Raw genomic sequence first — 21,082 nt, forward strand, 5'->3', positions numbered from 1 at the left:
TTCTTCCATTGTTAATTCATCTAATATAGTAAAAGGAATAAAAGCTTGATCCTACAAAATCACAAGTACCCCCTCAGGCTGGTTTGACATGTCTCCATTCGGCTGAAAGTATATCCTGGCTTTCTGGCACGGTTGAAGTTATTATAGGCTTATACCTTGTACTTTGCCCCTTGGAGGATCAGCCATTTTTCTAAGAAGCCTGGGTTCCATTTAGTGAGGAATGGCATTTATAAACTCAAAACTGAATGTCAGCTTGGTTCCCTAGGATTATTAGCGTTCTAAAATTACAATGCGTGTGTGTGTGTGTGTGTGTGTGTGTGTGTGTGTAATGTTTAGCTTTCTAATTCACCTGGAGTTTATTTTTATGGTTATCATGAGATGGGATCTAACACAATTATTTTTCTCGCTGAAAAATTCCAGAAATGTAGCATGTTATCCCAATACCCTTTAATTTATTTTAATTATAATTTAGAAAAAGTTATGATACATGGTAGGACAAATATCTTCTGACTTTTCAGTTTCCCAAATTTTCTTGACTAGCTTCATATGTTTTCTTTAATTGAGCTTTAGAATTCATTTATCAAAGCCTCACAGAGACAGTGGAGAGTCCTCTGGTTGAGGGGGTGATGGTGAGGAGACTTGAAGAATGAGGCTTCAGAGCTTGGGAGATGAGTTATGTTGAGCAAAGTAAGTAAATTGATTAAGCAAGTATGTAAGTATATATTGAGGATAATGGGAGCCAGGTGTCTTAACTATCTGAGGAGGGAATTACAAACATGGAAAGATGGAAGGTTGGAAAGATCCTTGAGGGTTTTGGGTTGGAATTGGAGGTGTCAGGATGAACGTGTGGTTCTTAAACGTATATACAACTGTAGATATAGAAGTACTTATAGGTGTGGGTGTTCGTGTACATGCATAATATTTTCTAGCTAGAAACAGTGACATCCCAATAGCAATGAACAATCCTAGCACTCAGATCCTTGTTTCTAAATATTATCCTCCTCTAAAATGAATCAAGTGTCCTTGGAGAAATGGCTGGTTCCAGGGGTGGGGGTGGGGAAAGTAAATGATGAGCCTAAAACATCTTGTGCCAGGAAGTAAGGGAATGCTCAAGGAATGGAACATGTCAAAAGGATACAGGGGCCAGTTTGAAGAGGTCTCCACTCGCCAAATGTGGATAGTTTGAGAATCAAATAGATGAATGAATACATGGGTGAGGAGGGAAAGTTCTGCCTGCTAATGATGGATAGAGAATCACCATTTGGCAACCATCCTAGAGGTGGTTGATTCACATGGGAGTCATCAATGAGTGGATGTTTGACAAAGAACAAGATGTTGGCATCATCTCAGGATTCTCCCATGAGATACTCAACCGGTTACAAAGGTAAAGTGGTAGCTTTACAGTGGAGAAGCCTGGCAGAGATGGGCTTGACCAGGTGAATGAGATTGACATCACCACCAGTGGAGGGATGGCTTGCCATCCATCCCTGATGTGATACACTGAAAAGAGCACAGCATCACGTCTCTGATACTACTGCCAAGATAGCGGGACCTGAGCCTGGACATGCAGGTTGAGGACCATGCTACAGAATGAAAGGGCTATGCTCTGTTAAGGACATGGAAGTCAGGAAAACATTGGGGAACTATTTCAGATTGGTGAGACACTGGTGAGACATGACAACTTGTATTCCTGGATGGGATCCTGGGCCAGAAAGGAAAAAGAAACGTTGTTGGGACAGTTAACAAAATTTGAATGGACTCCGTGGATTGGATTGGTGGTGTAGTGTGAATGTTGATTTCCTGGTGTGGAGGGTTTTATGCTGGTTATGCAGTTGAATGTTCCTTTTTTTGGAAATGTACACTGGACTATTTAGGGGTGATGGGGCTTCATGTCTTCAGCTTACTCTCAAAGAGGTCAGGAAGAAGCTAATTTTTATACAGGCTGTATAATATTTATACAGGCTGTATATAGTCATCCCTCAGTATCTGCAGGGGAGTGGTTCCAGGACCCCCTCAGACACCAAAATCTGTGGATGCTCAAGTCCCTTATATAAAATGGCATAGTATTTGCATATAAACTATGTACATCCTTCCATACATCATCTCTAGATTACTTACAATACCTAGTACAATGTAAATGCTACATTACATACACATAGTTATAAACTCAGTGTGAGTACTATATATTATAAATAGTTGCTAGGCAAGCAGCAGATTCAAGCTGTGCTTTTTGTAACTTTCTGGAATTTTTCCCCCCTAATATATTTGATCTGTGGTTGGTTGAATCTACAGATGCAGAGCCCATAGATAACAGAGGGTTGACTGTATAGGTAATGAATATGTATAGGTAGTGGAACAAATGATATGAAATATTAACTAAAAAGTAAAATGGTATTATCAGTTGGGGAACCTTGTCGCTTTCCTGTACATGTGAAATTATTTCAAAATAAATTATTTTTTAAGACCCTACTGAGATTTTGACCAGAATGTTATTAGTTTTATAAACTGATCTGTGGAGACTTGACCTCTTTATGATACTGTGTCTTTTCATCTAGATACGTTATGTGTTTCCCTGGTGGGTTGGTTTATTTTGTTTTGTTTTTGAGCTCTTCTTTGGAGTCCTTTGGTAAAGTTTATTTCGACATGTAGCTTTTGCCTACTCCTACTTTGGATTAGTCCTCTGGTATCTTTTAAATTTTGTTGCTGTTATAAAATGAAGCCATTTTTGCCTATAAGTGGCAACACTGATTGCTTTCTGTTATCCTTTTTGCCTGTGAAGGTTTAGAAATTATGTACTCATACAACCTTTAAGTGAGGAAAAAAAATTAATAACATCTCAGAAGCCCTCAGGCTCAACAGTTAGGAAAAAACCCACAGGGAGCCCCAGCTAGCTCCAGAGATACCACCAGCTCTACGCCTTTTCCAAAACTATTGGCCATCCTGCCCACAGTTGAGGTCATCTAGATTGATCTTGTGAATATGAGACAGGCAGCTATCTAATGGGAATGGGATTGAGCCCCTTTGGCCTGTCCAGGAGAAGTTTATGGCGTTTCCATGCAGTTACAGAAACATGTGGTGATAGGATGCTGTGGTCTCTTAGCTATTTGAGATTATGTCTAAAAATAGGGCTGCCCACTCTGGGGTGGAATTCAGCTGTTTTTAGGTCTAATTCTGAAAAATAGCTCAGAGAGCCGGTGTTTTCTGTGTACACACTCACTTGGGCACCACAGTGTATGTGTGGTGTTGGTGCCAGGTTTTCTAGAGCGAGGATTCCTGCCTGACATTGCCCATTTCTCCCCTACCTGCCCCTGGGCTTGTAGGGTCTCCTCTGCCTTCCTTTTTCCCTTCTCAGTCAGGAAAGTGCTTTGCTGTCAGCAGAACAAAGATATTTTTGAGATAGTGTGAGAGGTATATTTTTAAAATAAGGTTAATGAAATTTTAAGTGATTATTTTCTATGCAGGTATTAATGTCTATAGAAATGAAAATGAATCCACAATCCTGCCTCCCTGAATAATAGAAGGGTTTTCACTATTCCGTACTGTTTGGCCTTGGACCAAATGACTTCCAGATAGTTGTAACCATAGCACACATATGGTTACTTTTCTTCATCTTAGTATGTAAAACAGGCATTTCCTATGGTGCTAGAATCTTCACAGTTGTTTTCAATGAATATGTACTATTTCATTGAGTGAAAATACCATAATGTGTTTAATCATTTTCAAATGCTAAAAAGTTAGATTCTTGCCCATCTTTTCTGCTTATAGGTATCACTGGAGTGAATACGTTGGTACTGTGGTTTTTGCTTGATTGTTTTGAGATTTCCTTAGGATAGAAATCTAGTAAATATTGATAGAATTACTGGGTCAAAAGATGTTAATATTTTTATTACCAAATAGCTTTTCCAAAGGGTTGTAATAATTTATGCTGCTTTTGCTATTGTTTGTACCAGCTTCACCCCAACCTCACCAGGTGTCATATCATCTCTGCTTTTTTTCTTTTTTTAATTTAATAGCTATGAATTTGTGCTCCCACTTTTTGCCAGCAATGTATTTGATCGTGGTTGAAGGTGGATGTGTTTTATAGCTTGCATGGTTAATACAAAACAGATTTTGACCCTCAGAGCAAACTTCTTACATCTGTAGCACTCTGGTGGGTGTCTTTTCCTCTAGACGACAGACTTGCAAATTCTGAGTTGGTTCCTTAAGCTGCTTTCTGGGCTCCCAAGCCAGGGACAGGCCAGCACCATCAGCACATTATCTTACTCTTGAGGCCTAATTGTACTGAGACACCTGTCAGCCACCAAGAAGGGTCTAGGCTCTGTTCATCTGCAAATATGATATAGAATATGAAATATCAAATCAAAACCTTGAGCAAATCTTTTTGCCTGATCTACTTAGGAAGATTCCATGTTTGCACATACATAGAGCAAACAACATAGAACTACCCAGGTATAGAAAGTCAACTCAACTCTGGAAAATTTCAAGATTTCCTTCTAAAATAACTCCCAATCTGTCAAAGTCTTGCTGCTGTTTCATGGAAGGCTTCTGTCAGAAGTACAGGTTGGGTTCTGGGGTGGGCATTCCATATCCCACCTGTCTGTTTACTATGAATGTTTTGCTTGTTTAACTTCTCTGAGCCTCACTTTACAGAAAGGAGCACTAATACTTGTTAGAGCATGGTGAGGATTAAATACATTAATATTTATGTAAAGTGCCTGGTACAGTGTGTGGCTTGTGTTAGAGATGCAGGAAATAGGTGATAGCTACAGTTATTGTCTAAGTGTTAGGATTTTTTTTTTTTTTTTTTTTCTGGCTGTGCTGCTAGGCATGTGGGATCTTTGTTCCCTGACCAGGGATCAAACCTGTGCCCCCTGCAGTGGAAGCGTGGAGTCTTAACCACTGGACCGCCAGGGAAGACCCAAAGTGTTAGGAATATTTAAAACCTGGATTTAAGTGCTCCTTGCTCAATTTGTGGTACAGTGAAAGAAGGGAAAGTGGGTTTTAGAACCAAAAGAATTTGAGTTATAGGATATCAGCTTCAGTTTATCCTAGAAGAGTGACTTTTGGCAAATTACATAATTTATCTGTTTTTTTTTTTCTCACCTGTAAGTTGAAATATATGTAAAACTACCCAGTGCCTGACACACAGAATAAATGGTAGCTATTATCATCAATAGTGCATACCTTTAGATAGTGGTTAAAGGCAAATGCACTTCACTAAGTTTGTTTTTACTAACAGAGAAAAGCTAACAAATGACCTGCTTCAAGGAAGACTTGTGGAAAAGGTCACATTTCAGGAGCTTTTAAGATTCTGGGAACCATATGACCTGACTCAGTAGGAAGGAATTTGTGGACCTAGGGATGTTTCAGAGATGGCTTCAAGGTGAGGGCAGGACGATGGCCCAGAGCGGATGGAGCAGGTTTGATTGAGAGGGTGGAGATGAGCAGAAATTGGGTTGGGAAGATGCCAGAGGGCTTCAAGGCATGTGGGGAGGCAATGCTGTCAAAACAGCAGGTGAAGAAAAGCTGTTCCAGGTGATTGGTTCTGGGAAAGAGACCTTCTAGAGATGTTATTCTAGTCCAAGAAAGATGAGAATGGCAGTGACAAGGCTGGAGAGGTAAAGGGCAAATCCAAGAGGTGGAAAAGTCACAGGATTAGGTAACACCATAAATACAAAGAGTTCAAGGAAGAGATGAGTTTGAGGTTGTTCTCAAGCATCTTGCCTAGGGATGTCTAAGAGGTGATCGTGGTTCTCCTTGGGGATAGGAAGTTGGGTCAATTGAGGAAAGAACATTTTTGTCCTTGAGAATGAGTTGGTGACTGCCTAAAAATGTATTTTGTCATCTTTATGGAAATTAATCCAGCCACAAGTGACACTGCCTAGAGTCTTTACATGCAAAAGTGACTGTTCTGTCTCCCCACCACCACCAAAAGAGGGCTGGAGGCCTTGTCATTAAAACCATTACCATATGGTTAGTAAGTCCTGCATACCTGACCCACCCCATCCCTGGCGGTCAGAGTCCCAACCAATTTTGAATCCTGGGCATTTCTTTCCTCCTTGCAGCTTGGCTGTGCATTTTGTCTGACATTTATAGGTGTTTTGTTGTGGGAGGATTTTTAGACCCTCTGGTATGTTGCATGAAATAGCAGTCTCTCCCTTCCCAAGTGATAATATTCTACTCTGAAATCCTAGGAATGAGAGAAGAACGATATTAGTCAGGGTCCTGGTGGGAAACAGATGGCACACTCAAACTGGGTAATTTAAGGAGCATTTAATTGTTTCATTCAGGCAAAAGGAAGCTTTCTATTCCAGGTATGAAGAGTTTTGATAGAGGAATTAAGGCTTTACCCAACCATTGGAAGAACTGGGATTGGGAAGGTCAGGGAAGCTGCTACCGATCATCTCACACTGAAACACCACAGTGAGTGGTTCTTGTGAGCTCATGGGGAAGCCGCTTAGGAATCCACGTCTGCTGCAGCCACCTCCAGGAGTATTACCGTCTCCTTTTCTTCTGCCTTTCAAATCTTTCTTGTGCTCCTCTTTGTAAACTCTAACCCAGATTATGCTGGAAAAAGGGTTCTGAAAAGGTAGCTCCCAGGTTCTGGTCTGCAGAGGAGAACTTAGAAAGAGGGTGGTCACAATGCTGCTGAGTTGTCCACAGTGCAGAACTGGGACTATTTACAAAGGGCGAGCAGGGACTGGGGACACCAGTAGAGAAAGTGGAGTCTCCTGGGCTAGCAGTAGCAGGAGGTGTTAGTATCCCTGGGCCTGGAAGGCAAGAGGAGGAAGCCATTCCTCGAGCCTGGAGACGGTGGCTGCTGAGGTTGCCCACCCGGGGCTTGGCCATTGGTGGGTCATCTCAGCCAGTCTCAGCCACTGCAGGGTGGGAGCCAGGAGGGTAAATTCCTCCTCCTCACCCTCCTCCTGCCTCTTCCAGGCAACTGGACCAGAAGCCAGAGGGGCAGTGGAGCCTCTTGACGGTCCCTATGGTGCCCCCTCCCAGAGACAGTAGGATGGAGGTGGGTGAGGAGTAAGGTTGGAGGGAAAGCAGAATAATCCACCAGACAAGGGCCATAACTATAAGTATTTGTGTTGTTAACATCTTGAAGAGTAAAGCATTTTTTCAAGGTAAGGGAGGACAATAAGCAGAAAATCAAAGGTTAAACCTGAATAAAAGAGGAAGCAGGTACTGGAAAAGATCTCTCAAGGAAACTGTCTTGAAGACAGTTTGGAAAACTTCGTGGAGAAGAGAATGGTTTGGGGAGTGGGATGATACCGGACACGAGGAGGAAGAAGGACAAAGAAGGCTAATGTTGGTTTTCTACAAGATGGCAAGGTCGTTGGCCCTGGGGTAGGGTGGAGAGTGCGGCTGCAGGGGGAAGCAGTGCTTGTAGTGAGGTCAGTGTGGACTCTGGATCATGAACCATGGAACACATAAGGCACTACGTTCTGGACTTCACCAGTGCGCCTCCATAGCCCTCCCGAAACCATTCGGAAGTTTAGGAAAATGGGAGAGAACCAGGAAGGGGAAAGTTGGGGAGGGAGGCGAGTTGGTAAACCTTTTTCATATTAGGTATAGAAATTCCTTATGGGTGACTTTGCTTCCTTTTAGAGTGTCATTTTTTCTTTACTGCATCTGTACTCATTCAAACGAGGAAATTCAGGCATTTGCCACTATTAATCATGAAGCTATAAAACTGATTACACTGATGCTCTGCTTTTCTTAAATGATGGGACAGTATTGGAATTATCTATTAGTAGCTTATTTTATACACTGCTGCTAAAATTAGTACTTTGGGTTTACATTTTCAATTGCTGGTATACTTGGTTTTCCTAATTGCTTTACTTGGAAATACTAAAAAATGAACTTGCACCCACTTTCTGGTGATCAGATACTTCATGTGTACCGAGAGTGTTTAACTTGACTAATACCCTGCAGGAGATACCTGGCTGTGGTTTTTTTTTTTTTTCTCTAGTCTTTTTTCATCTAGTCCATAAACCAGAACAATAACAATAGGGAAGAGGATGACATCATACAGGACAGGAAACCTCTGAGAAGGGCTGAGAGCACACCTCCGAAGGAACTGTACCTAAATCTGTCTCCCACTCTGGAGATGGGATTCTCTGAGGAGCCAGGCAGCCGGAGGCGGAGGCGGGAAGTGCTGATGTTACAGTGTTCTTTACTTCTTAGCAGCTCTTGCTGAGGAAAAATTTGGAGCAAGTGGCAACATTGTTTATATACTCATTTTTCAGAAGACTGATTTTATTTACAGAAGGATTAATTAAACAACATGTAAGATGTTTATTTATGGAGAGATGATCTCTCAAGGAAGGTTTTCATTAAACTGCCAGATTTAGTAGCTGCCTTTTATCATGTAGAGAAAGCCATTGGCATTAAGAGCTAGGGTAGGACACCACAAACAGGAAAAATACCTGTGTGGACAGAATTGGTCCTGACAGTCTTAGTTCCTAAGGTGCTTACTAATTTACCCTAAGTGGCTTAATGGGGAGGTCCTTGTGAGAGGGGAATAGAGAAGCACATAACTTCAAAGTATTGTTGGTGGGGTCATCCACTTTCAAGGCTGACCTCTGACAGGACAAGTGGCAGTTGTCACTGACTCATATTAGATCCTCTGGGTACTGTAGTGTTAATATGATCCCCTGGGTACTGTAGTGTTAAGAACGTGGCCTGAAGGTGCAGACTGCCAGGCCAGCCTTGTGAACTCTGTGCTTCAGTTTCCTCATCTGGAAGATGAGGATGCTGATTTTGTGAGGATTCAGTGAGTCATTGCTTGTAAAGTGCTGGTACAGTATCAAGCACTACAGTAAGCACTCCAGTAGGAGTTATCTGTTGCCCAGCAGATGCAGTGGAACACAGAAAATAGCTGTCTGTTGCAAAGGCATTTTGAAGAGGATGAGAAGAGGTTTCCTTTAGATTCTGAGATTATTTGTACTTGGATGTTTAAAGGTGACTTTGGGTCATGTGATTATATAATCAAACTTAATATCCAAGTAGTAGACTCTTGTCTAGATATTTAGACTTAAGATACTTCAGGAAGAAGTAGGTCAAGCTTTCAGAGTTTAGAGTTGCTGACCATCTTCAGCTGTGGTCCATGTTTAATTTCTGCAGTCTCCTCACAGCTCTCATATGGACTTAAGTGGGGTTTTTTCCCTCTGGAACTGGATAATTTTACAGGTAGGATCTCAGGCATCATCTAGCTCTGCTTTCAGATCAGTCATATTCTATTTTCTCTTCCTGCTCTTCTCTCATCTCACTGCCACACCACCACCTCTGAGTATGGAAGTTCTCGCCTGGTTCTCTGAGGCTTACTTCTTGTGCATTTACTGGTTTATAGAATGCCTGCTGTGTGCTCCTTACTGTTTTAATGACAGGAGGATTACAGCAAGGCACCAAGTCTCTGCCCTTGGAAGTTTACATTCTAGTGGGGGCTGGGGACAGATAGTATAGAAGTAGCGCATATGTACCTGTTGGGAATAAATACTGGGGAGGAAACAAGGCAGGGGAATCAGGAAGGCCCAGGTGAGGGTGTGGAGTTAGCTGTTTTTTAATAGGATGGCCAGGGGAAAGCCAAACTGGTTCCTGGAAGGAAGTAAAGGGGCAAGCCGTGTGCCTCTGGAGGAGGAGCATCGCCGGCAAGAGCAAAGTTCCTCTGTAGAAATGCTGGTGGCCCGGCCCAGAGGCAAGGAGACAGCAGAACTAGGGCAGAGAGTGGCAGAGGAGGACGTCAGAGAAGTTAGGAGGTAGGGGGTGGGCCTCCCAGACCAGCTTCACTTGGGATGAAATGGGGAGCCACTGCAGGGCTTGGAGATACGGAATCCAGCTTACCAACTCATCTTTTAAAAGAATCACTGACTTTCCTGCCCGCAACTTCTTTTTCAGCTCCCCTGAGAGGGAATTAAGAAAGTAGATTCATAAGCCATTGTAGGAAAACTTTGTCTTAACTTACCCTAGCCCATGTGTGTTTTGTAATTTCTTTTTTGAATAATTGATTCTAAAGTCATTTGGAGCAGTTTGACCTTGTCTTATTCATCTCTGACTCTGAGGAGACAGGCCCAGGCAAAAGGTGTAAAATAGAGAGCTAGTGGAAACCTGTGGTACAGCACAGGGGGCTCAGCTCGGTGCTCTGTGATGACCTAGATGGGTGGGATGGGGGGGTTGGGGTGGGAGGGAAGACCTAGAGGTAGGGGATATATGTATACATATAGCTGATTCACTTCACTGTACAGCAGAAAATAACACAACATTGTAAAGCAATTATACTCCAATTAAAAAAAACAGCTCTTGATTAATTGTTTAAGAGGAGTATTATATTACATGAGAATTACATTAGCAAATGTAATGCAAAGTGTTGACCCAATCAGATGACTTTGGGAAGAGTCTAGGTCCTAGGCTTGGTGAATTCTAATTTTCCTCTATATCTTTTGCTGTTCTCCTGTGTGACTGAATTCTCTCTTTCATAGGAATGGCCAATAATAACTTTGTGAATACTAGATTGGCAAGTCAAAAACTACATGGGGGTCAGAGATGCTAAAACTTCTTGCAAACCTCCGGAAAGAATCTGGACAAATAATCACTGCTACTTTGGCTTATGATGCCTAGCCCTTTGAACCTGGGAGTTGAGGATGGGGGCGGGTGGTGGGGCTTGGACATACTTATGTGTCAAGAAGAGGTTAACCCCTAAGATTGTATAGCTGACTGAAGCAATAAGGAATCCATGCAGTGTTAAGAGTTGAGTGTCCCGGGGTCACCCACCATCACAGATTGTTGGTAATTATAGTAAACCTGCAGTCACATGCATTAGGATATAAGGAGCTGACTTCTGTTCTCAGGCCAGTTCTATTTCTCAGAGTCGGGGAGGGGAGTAACTGCCTCATCATTAAGTGAGACTCTCAGTTCAATAATCAGTCTAATAATACATGAAACAAACTATATGAAAGTGTTTTTTTCTCACCCCTCCCCCACCATAACTGGAAGACTTTTTAAAAATTGTTGGATTTTTTATTGACAATATAGCCCCATATTTTGGGGGCTCATTTATCTAATAGTGAGGTTTTTACTGTATTGAATTTGTATTTACCCAGAATGAATGTTTCTTTTCATACTATCGTAGACTTCTGCCTCACTCTTATGGATGTTTCTTTGCTTATTTGCAGCTTCAGAAATGGATAGGATAAGAAATAAAGGAGATGAAATTCAAACCAGTTAATTTCATCTGGGCATCTGAATTTTCACGTCCCCTCCATCTCTAAACTTGATTTTATTTGTACTGAGGAGATGCATGTCTAATACTCGTTTTTTTTTTCTTCCATTTCCAGGAGGGCTGTTGGCCTGCTGCGGTGCTGCTGAACAGTATGCAGTCCTTCCGGGAGCAAAGCAGTTACCACGGAAACCAGCAGAGCTACCCACAGGAGGTACACGGCTCATCCCGGATAGAAGAGTTCAGCCCTCGCCAGGCCCAGATGTTCCAGAATTTTGGGGGTGCAGGTGGCAGTAGTGGTGGCAGTGGCAGCAGCAGTGGTGGTGGACGACGAGGAACAGCGGCTGCTGCTGCAGCAGCGGCAATGGCTAGCGAAACCTCCGGCCATCAGGGCTACCAGGGTTTCAGGAAAGAGGCTGGAGACTTTTACTACATGGCAGGCAGCAAAGACCCCGTGGCAGCCGGAACCCCGCAGCCTGCTCAGCGAAGGCCTTCTGGGCCTGTGCAGAGCTATGGACCCCCCCAGGGGAGCAGCTTTGGCAATCAGTATGGGAGTGAGGGTCATGTGGGCCAGTTTCAAGCACAGCACTCTGCCCTTGGTGGCGTGTCTCATTATCAGCAGGATTACACGGGACCTTTCTCTCCAGGGAGCGCTCAGTACCAGCAGCAGCCTTCCAGCCAACAGCAGCAGCAAGTGCAGCAGTTGAGACAGCAGCTTTACCAGTCCCATCAGCCTCTGCCGCAGGCCACTGGCCAGCCAGCGTCCGGCTCATCCCACATGCAGCCGATGCAGCGGCCCTCAACTCTGCCAGCCTCTGCCACTGGTTACCAGTTAAGAGTGGGTCAGTTTGGCCAACACTACCAGTCTTCTGCCACGACTTCCTCCTCCTTCCCTTCACCACAACGCTTCAGCCAGTCTGGACAGAGCTATGACGGCAGTTACAGTGTGAATGCTGGATCCCAGTACGAAGGACATAATGTGGGTTCTAATGCACAGGCTTACGGAACACAATCGAATTACAGCTATCAGCCTCAATCTATGAAGAATTTTGAACAGACGAAGATTCCACAAGGGACCCAGCAGGGGCAGCAGCAGCAGCAGCAGCAGCAGCAACAGCAACAGCAGCAGCAGCAGCAGCAGCAGCAGCAGCAGCATCCGCAGCATGTGATGCAGTATACCAACACTGCCACCAAGCTGCCGCTGCAAAGCCAGGTGGGGCAGTACAGCCAGCCCGAGGTTCCTGTGAGGTCCCCCATGCAGTTTCACCAGAACTTCAGCCCCATTTCTAACCCTTCCCCGGCTGCCTCTGTGGTTCAGTCTCCAAGCTGTAGCTCTACCCCATCTCCTCTTATGCAGAGTGGGGAGAATCTCCAGTGTGGGCAAGGCAATGTGCCGATGGGTTCCAGAAACAGAATTCTACAGTTAATGCCTCAACTCAGCCCAACCCCGTCAATGATGCCCAGTCCTAATTCTCATGCTGCAGGCTTCAAAGGGTTTGGACTAGAAGGGGTGCCAGAAAAGCGGCTGACAGATCCTGGGTTGAGTAGTTTGAGTGCCCTGAGTACGCAAGTGGCCAATCTTCCTAATACTGTTCAACACATGCTACTTTCCGATGCACTGACACCTCAGAAGAAGACCTCCAAGAGGCCTTCTTCATCTTCTAAGAAAGCAGACAGCTGCACAAACTCCGAAGGCTCCTCACAGGCTGAAGAACAACTGAAGTCCCCTATGGCAGAGTCGCTGGATGGAGGCTGCTCCAGCAGTTCCGAGGATCAAGGTGAGAGGGTGAGGCAGCTAAGTGGCCAGAGCACCAGTTCTGACACCACCTACAAGGGTGGAGCCTCAGAGAAAGCAGGCTCCTCACCAGCACAAGTCACTCAGAATGAAGCCCCCAGACTCAGTGCCAGTCCTGTAGCCAGAGAAGAGACCGCCTCACCAGGTGCTAAGGACATGCCATTGTCATCTGAGGGCAACCCAAAAGTCAGTGAGAAGACAGTTGGGGTGATTGTCTCCCGGGAAGCTATGACAAGTCGGGTAGAAAAACCTGGTGGGCAAGAAAAAGGCTCCCAAGAGGATGATCCTGCAGCCACTCAGAGGCCACCCAGCACTGGCGGGGGAAAGGAAACCAGTCATGCGTCACTTCCACAGCCAGAGCCTCCGGGAGGAGGAAATAAAGGAAACAAAAATGGAGATAATAACTCCAACCACAATGGAGAAGGAAACGGCCAGAGCGGGCACTCCACAGGGGGCTCTGGTTTTATAGGCAGAACTGAGCCTAGCAAATCTCCTGGAAGCTTGCGCTATAGTTACAAGGATAGCTTTGGGCCAGCCGTGCCAAGAAATGTCAGTGGCTTTCCTCAGTTTCCTACAGGACAAGATAAGGGGGACTTCACTAGCCATGGGGAGCGAAAGGGTAGGAATGAAAAGTTCCCTAGCCTCCTGCAGGAAGTGCTTCAGGGTTACCACCACCACCCTGACAGGAGATATTCTAGGAGTACTCAGGAGCACCAGGGCATGGCTGGTGGCCTAGAAGGAGCCACAAGGCCTAATGTGTTAGTTAGTCAAACCAATGAATTAGCTAGCAGGGGCCTTTTGAACAAAAGCATTGGTTCCCTATTAGAAAATCCCCACTGGGGCCCCTGGGAAAGGAAATCAAGTGGCTCGGCTCCTGAAATGAAACAGATCAATTTGGCTGACTATCCAATTCCCAGAAAGTTTGAAATAGAGCCTCAGTCATCAGCCCATGAGCCCGGGGGTTCCCTCTCTGAAAGAAGATCAGTGATCTGTGATATTTCTCCACTAAGACAGATTGTCAGAGACCCGGGGGCTCACTCACTGGGACACATGGGTGCCGACACCAGACTTGGGAGGAATGAACGTCTCAATCCAAGTTTAAGTCAGTCGGTCATTCTTCCAGGTGGGTTGGTGTCCATGGAAACAAAGCTGAAATCGCAGAGTGGGCAGATAAAAGAGGAAGACTTTGAACAATCCAAGTCCCAAGCTAGTTTCAACAACAAGAAATCTGGAGACCACTGCCACCCTGCTAGCATCAAGCATGAGTCTTACCGAGGCAACGCCAGCCCTGGAGCAGCTACCCATGATTCCATCTCAGACTATGGCCCACAGGACGGCAGACCCACGCCAATGCGGCGAGTCCCTGGCCGAGTTGGTGGTCGGGAGGGCATGAGGGGTCGTTCCCCTTCTCAGTATCATGACTTTTCAGAAAAATTGAAGATGTCTCCTGGGAGGAGCAGAGGCCCAGGGGGAGACCCTCATCACATAAACCCACATATGACCTTTTCAGAGAGGGCCAACAGGAGTTCTTTGCACACTCCCTTTTCTCCCAACTCAGAAAGCCTGGCCTCTGCTTATCACACAAACACTCGCGCTCATGCTTATGGGGACCCCAATGCAGGTTTGAATTCTCAGCTCCATTACAAGAGACAGATGTACCAACAGCAACAAGAGGAATATAAGGACTGGAGCAGCAGTTCTGCTCAGGGAGTGATCGCTGCGGCTCAGCACAGGCAGGAAGGACCCCGCAAGAGTCCAAGGCAGCAGCAGTTTCTTGACCGAGTACGGAGCCCCCTGAAGAATGACAAAGATGGCATGATGTATGGCCCACCGATGGGGACTTACCATGACCCCAGCGGTCAGGATGGTGGGCGCTGCCTCATGTCTAGTGATGGTCTTTCTAACAAAGGCATCGAATTGAAGCACGGCTCCCAGAAGTTACAACAAGAATCTTGTTGGGATCTTTCTCGGCAAACTTCTCCAGCCAAAAGCGGCGGTCCTCCAGGAATGTCCAGTCAGAAAAGGTATGGACCACCCCATGAGACCGACGGACATGGGCTAGCTGAGTCTACACAGTCATCCAAACCTAGTAATGTTATGCTAAGGCTTCCAGGTCAAGAGGATCATTCTTCTCAAAACCCCTTAATCATGAGGAGGCGTGTCCGTTCTTTTATCTCTCCCATTCCCAGTAAGAGACAGTCACAAGATGTGAAGAACAGTAACGCTGAAGATAAAGGGCGCCTCCTTCACCCATCAAAAGAAGGTGCTGATAAAGCCTTCAATTCCTATGCCCATCTTTCTCACAGCCAGGAGATCAAGTCCATCCCTAAGAGAGAATCCTCCAAGGACCTTCCAAGTCCAGATGGTAGAAACTGCCCTGCTGTTACCCTCACAAGTCCTGCCAAGACCAAAATACTGCCCCCACGGAAAGGACGGGGGTTGAAATTGGAAGCTATCGTTCAGAAGATCACATCCCCAAACATTAGGAGGAGTGCATCCTCGAACAGTGCGGAGGCTGGGGGAGACACGGTTACTCTGGATGACATCCTGTCTTTGAAGAGCGGCCCTCCCGAAGGCGGGAGTGGTGCTGTTCAGGATGCCGAGATGGAGAAGAGAAAAGGTGAGGTGGTGTCTGACCTAGTCTGTCCAACAAACCAGGAGTTGAGCGTAGAAAAGCCTCTTGCACGATCTTCGGAGGAGTGGCGTGGCAGTGGGGATGACAAAGTGAAGACCGAGACACACCCAGACACGGCCACTGCTGGAAAGGAACCTCCTGGTGCCATGACATCCGCAACCTCACAGAAGCCTGGGAGTAACCAAGGGAGACCAGATGGTTCCCTGGGTGGGACAGCACCTTTAATCTTTCCTGACTCAAAGAATGTACCTCCAGCGGGCTCATTCGCTCCTGAGGCAAACCCCAAGGCTGAAGAGAAAGAGAACGATACAGTGACCATTTCCCCCAAACAGGAGGGTTTCCCCCCAAAGGGTTATTTCCCATCAGGAAAGAAGAAGGGGAGACCCATTGGTAGTGTGAATAAGCAAAAGAAACAACAGCAGCCACCACCTCCACCCCCTCAGCCCCCCCAGATACCAGAAGGTTCTGCAGATGGAGAGCCAAAGCCAAAAAAGCAGAGGCAAAGGAGGGAGAGAAGGAAGCCTGGGGCGCAGCCAAGGAAGCGGAAAACCAAACAAGCAGTTCCCATCGTAGAGCCCCAAGAACCTGAGATCAAGCTGAAGTATGCCACTCAGCCACTGGATAAAACTGATGCCAAGAACAAGTCTTTTTTCCCTTATATCCATGTAGTAAACAAGTGTGAACTTGGAGCCGTTTGTACAATCATCAATGCTGAGGAAGAAGAACAGACCAAATTGGTGAGGGGTCGGAAGGGTCAGAGGTCCCTGACCCCTCCACCCAGCAGCACTGAAAGCAAGGTGCTCCCAGCTTCATCCTTTATGCTGCAGGGACCTGTCGTGACAGAGTCTTCTGTTATGGGGCACCTGGTGTGCTGTCTGTGTGGCAAGTGGGCCAGTTACCGCAACATGGGCGACCTCTTTGGACCCTTTTATCCCCAAGATTATGCAGCCACTCTCCCCAAGAATCCGCCTCCTAAGAGGGCCACGGAAATGCAGAGCAAAGTTAAGGTACGGCACAAAAGCGCTTCAAATGGCTCCAAGACGGACACTGAGGAGGAGGAAGAGCAGCAGCAGCAGAAGGAGCAGAGGAGCCTGGCCGCCCACCCCAGGTTTAAGCGGCGACACCGCTCGGAAGACTGTGGCGGAGGCCCCCGGTCCCTGTCCAGGGGGCTCCCTTGTAAAAAAGCAACCACCGAGGGCAGCAGCGAAAAGACTGTTTTGGACTCAAAGCCCTCCGTGCCCACCACTTCAGAAGGTGGCCCCGAGTTGGAGTTACAAATCCCTGAACTACCTCTTGACAGCAATGAATTTTGGGTCCATGAGGGTTGTATTCTCTGGGCCAATGGAATCTACCTGGTCTGCGGCAGGCTCTATGGCCTGCAGGAAGCGCTGGAAATAGCCAGAGAGATGGTGAGTACGAGAAATCCCTTACCAGTTGCTCTTTTTGTTACTTCTTTTTGATTCCTTTTCTTCCACCTTCACTTGTTTCAGCCGTATTTTTTCTTCTTTCACATCACATGATGATTCCTCCAAATTAAAGCCCCTAAGCTCATGTACAACACAGGGAATATAGCCAGTGCTTTATAATAACCATAAATGGAGTATAACATTTAAAAATTGTGAATCACTATGTTGTACACCCGTAACTTACATAATATGGTACATCAACTATACTTCAATTAAAAAATAATAATAAAGCTCCTAGACCCAAATAACAGACAGAAAATTAAGTAATTTGGACATTTGTTTCACTTTTTACTTTTATCAGCAGTATGTGTTCACAGGTTACAGGGCCATGCTAGTGTCCTCCAGCTCATTAAAACAAACATGCCTGTTTCACCCGTTCTCAAACCTGATTCCTCTGCCAGTTTCCTGTGTTTCTAAACGATAAGTTTTTACCGCTACTTGTGTTATCTATGGATCTTTTGTCCCATTTTTCAACATCTGACTCTGTAATACTTACGAAATATATACTGTGGATATAACTTCTTTCTTTTAAAACTTTTCACTTCTCTAGAATTATTAATTCATGTTTTTATTTGCTTTTTATTTTCTTGGACCACATCTTTCCAATCCAAACGGCTCCTTCCAAGGGGGTTTTTGTTCTTCAGGTCTTTTTTTTTTTTTTTTTTAATTGGGGTATGGTTGTTTTACAATGTTGTGTTAGTTTCTACTGTACAGCGAAGTGAAGTAGAGTTCCCTGTGCTATACAGCAGGTTCTCATTAGTTATCTACTTTATACATATTAGTGTATATGTGTCAGGTCTCTCATAACTTTTCCTGGGGCGTTCATCATCACAGTCATCATCATTTACTTCTTCCCTCTGTGGAATGCTGTTACCTTATCCATATCTTTACCTTACTTAGTCTGGGTCCTCATTTAATGGAGTGCATCATCCTTTAGTATTTTCCCGAGAAAAAGGATGCTTGGGAGGTAAATACATTGAGATCTTATGTATCTGGACGTCTTTATCCCATCCTCACGTCTGATGGAGGGTTGGTTGGGTATAGAATCTAGTTGCCTCTCACGATCTTGGAGTCATGCTTCCTGACCTGTCCTCTGCCTCCTAGTGTTGCAGTCGACAGGACTGGAACCACTCTGATTTTCAGGCCCTAATATGTGTGTTGAGTCTTTCTCCTCTGGAAGTTTAAGGATCTTCTCATTTCCCTAGAGTTCTGAAATCTCAAATGATAGGCCTTGAGGTTGGCCTTTTCTTGCCATCTGTAACTCATGGCTGTTAGATCAGGAAGTTTATGTGTTACTTCTTTGATAATTTCCTTCCCTCTGTTTTCTCTATTCTCTCCTTCTGGAATTCCCATTAATTAGGAATTGTACCTCCTGGATTGATCTTCTGGCTTTGTCTTTTCTTTCCTATTCTGTGTTCTTTCTCTCTTTTTGTTCTGATTTCTCCATGCTTCCTACAACTTTATCATCTAATCAACCTTTTATTTATTTATTTTCATTTCTGATATTTTCAACAACTTTCTCTTCTCTGAATATCCCTCTGTGGGGACAGTTACATGGTTAAACTGGGTTGAGTAAGGGACCTAACTCCTCATACAGGCTTTGAGCTAATCTTCTGTTTTCCAGCCCCACCTTGTACCCCCCACTTTCTGAGACACCTGTGCTTCCCAGGCTCTGTGCCACAAGGTGGCTGGCTTTCTAGCGGCTCCTCCCCTGCACTCTCCCCTCTTCTTCCCTTCAGTCTGCTGAAGCACTTGCTCTGTTTTATTTCCGGTTTCCAGAATTTGGACATCTCCTGTGTGTTGTTTGTTTCCCCTCCCATTCTTCAGGTCCTCATGAATTTATAAGTTTATCCCTTTATTTTGTGGAAAGGAAACAGGTGTGTAAATGTATGTTCAGTCTGTGATGTTTAATCAGATGAGAGTTTTTTGTATTGATTTGTATTTGAAACTTTCCATGCTTGACAGATGTACAGGTGACTTTCAGTCATACTTAATAAGGGTTTTATCAGCCAGGATCATAGTATTCTTGGACACTTCATACTGTCCTCTCCTCCCCACTACATCTTCCCCACAAAGCACTGTATTTTATCATTGCATTATCCCCAGAATTTATAACAGTGTCTGATGTAAAGGAAGTGCTTGTAAACTATAGTCAAAAAATGTAATTAATGTGAAATTTACATATATTTTAAATTAGAACATTCTAATTCAGCCACACAAGGAGTTTGCTTTTCCCTCCAAGACATTGTCCCCACCCCCCCACTTCCCCACAGGATCTTTTTTCTCCCTCCTTCCCCCTCTGCACCATCATTGTCACTCCTAAAGCCCCAAGTTTGAAATAGATTTGCTTTTTAGACACAGTGGCTTTTTTTTTTTTTTTTTTCCTTAACCACACTGCTTGGCTTGCAGGATCTCAGTTCCCCGACCAGGGATTGAACCCAGGCCACGGCATTGAAAGCCCAGAATCCTAACCACTAGGCCACCAGGGAAGTCCCCCACAGTGGCGTCTTAAAATGCAGAAGTCCTAAAGGGACATAACGTTTAAGACTCTAAAGTAAGCACAGAATTCTTTAGTCAGTTCTGAGAGCTCAGTAATCCATTAATCATCATTTTGCCCCAGTTGATGGCCTGCTTGCCAACTTTACTCTGATGGTTAACTGTATTTGGTGGGTTGGTTTGTTTTATTTGTTACTTTTTGGTGTGTGTCCCTATCTGCCCATGTTTTCTTTATTTCAACATAGAACATTATTAACATCTCTCAGAGTAATTTTTATGTGTAAACTTTTGAACATTCTCTAGTAATAACTGGTAACCAGTAATCAGCAGGCTAAATCCTTCTCAGCAAACCACTAGATCCCATGTCTCAATTCAAGTCTAGTTTATAGAAAGTAGAAAGCACCCTATAATGATGCGACCACCCTAAATCACAGCTCCCTCCATCCTCAAAAGGGCCAAACAGCAGGCCTGCCTTTTAAAACTCCTAGTCAGGAATCATGTCTTCAGAAATTGACAATTTAGTCTTTTACTTGTCAGCTTTGATCCCAAAATAAAATCTGGAATGTTATAATTGGAACAAATACACTGAATATGATAAATCAGTCTCTTTAACCCATCCCTCATAGCTTCCATTGACTAAATGGTTAAAATAACATGAAGCACATTAGGTAGAGAACATTGAAAGTAGTTTTTGATTTTTAAAATATTAATTGCACCCTCAACTGTTGAAGTTGGAAAGTTTCATTTAAAGGGAGAAGGCATAAAAACAGGTATTTTTGTCCCTACACTTCTTCTATATAGTAGAGGCTGTAAACTTAGATCTTGGGGTTCTGTGATGGCACCATCAGGGCTGCAGATTCCACTCTCCTTTAGTAACAGGTTTCAGAACACTTGACCACCTTTTTTTTAAAAAATTGAGATGTAATTGACATATAACATTATATTAGTTTCATGACCAATTTTAAATTAAATCTCATACTGCAGCTTTAAGCTTATTTTCTTATAATGTACTCATTCACTATACCAGTGCCCTTTAAGAATATTACCTTTCTCTTCCCTTGATCCCATTCTATTTTTTTTACATCCCTCTTTTAGAATAGAATGCTAGCTTTGTATATTGAATTTTTTAGTACACTGCACATCTGTTTTATTCTCACAAGCCACTCAGTGAGATAGGAAGAGAGAAGATACCATTCCATTACCCTCAGAATAAAGGATGGCTTGGCTTTTGTGACACATGCTCAGGTAGTATAGCCCAGTGATGTGTTGATTTTTAAAATGGTTTAAAAAGTTATGCTTCTTGGCTCTTGGAGCTGATGTTGTGCTGTGACTGCAAGATCCTTTTCAGTTTTATTTGCCTAGCTTTTATTCTCCTTTTCTTAATGTACTCAAGAACAAATTACACTAACTTGCCTTCTTTTATTTAATTTGATGGATGCTGTTTCAATTTGTCAAGGTCACTTTGAGTC

At 44.3% G+C, this 21,082-nt stretch overlaps 1 protein-coding gene across 6 annotated transcripts in view; it reads left to right on the forward strand.

Moving 5' to 3' along the window:
- The window catches only part of TCF20 (transcription factor 20), a 166,638-nt gene that overhangs the window by 102,581 nt on the left and 42,975 nt on the right, over nucleotides 1–21,082 (forward strand). For all 6 annotated transcript variants that reach the window (XM_079936122.1, XM_079936121.1, XM_079936118.1 and 3 more), the window contains exon 2: nucleotides 11,340–17,060. In XM_079936122.1, the coding sequence (XP_079792248.1) occupies nucleotides 11,376–17,060 (5,685 nt within the window). In that variant the 5' untranslated portion in view covers nucleotides 11,340–11,375. The remainder of the gene's footprint in view (nucleotides 1–11,339; nucleotides 17,061–21,082) is intronic.

This window comes from Stenella coeruleoalba, assembly GCF_951394435.1.
Source record: "Stenella coeruleoalba genome assembly, chromosome: 11".
Taxonomy (NCBI): domain Eukaryota; kingdom Metazoa; phylum Chordata; class Mammalia; order Artiodactyla; family Delphinidae; genus Stenella; species Stenella coeruleoalba.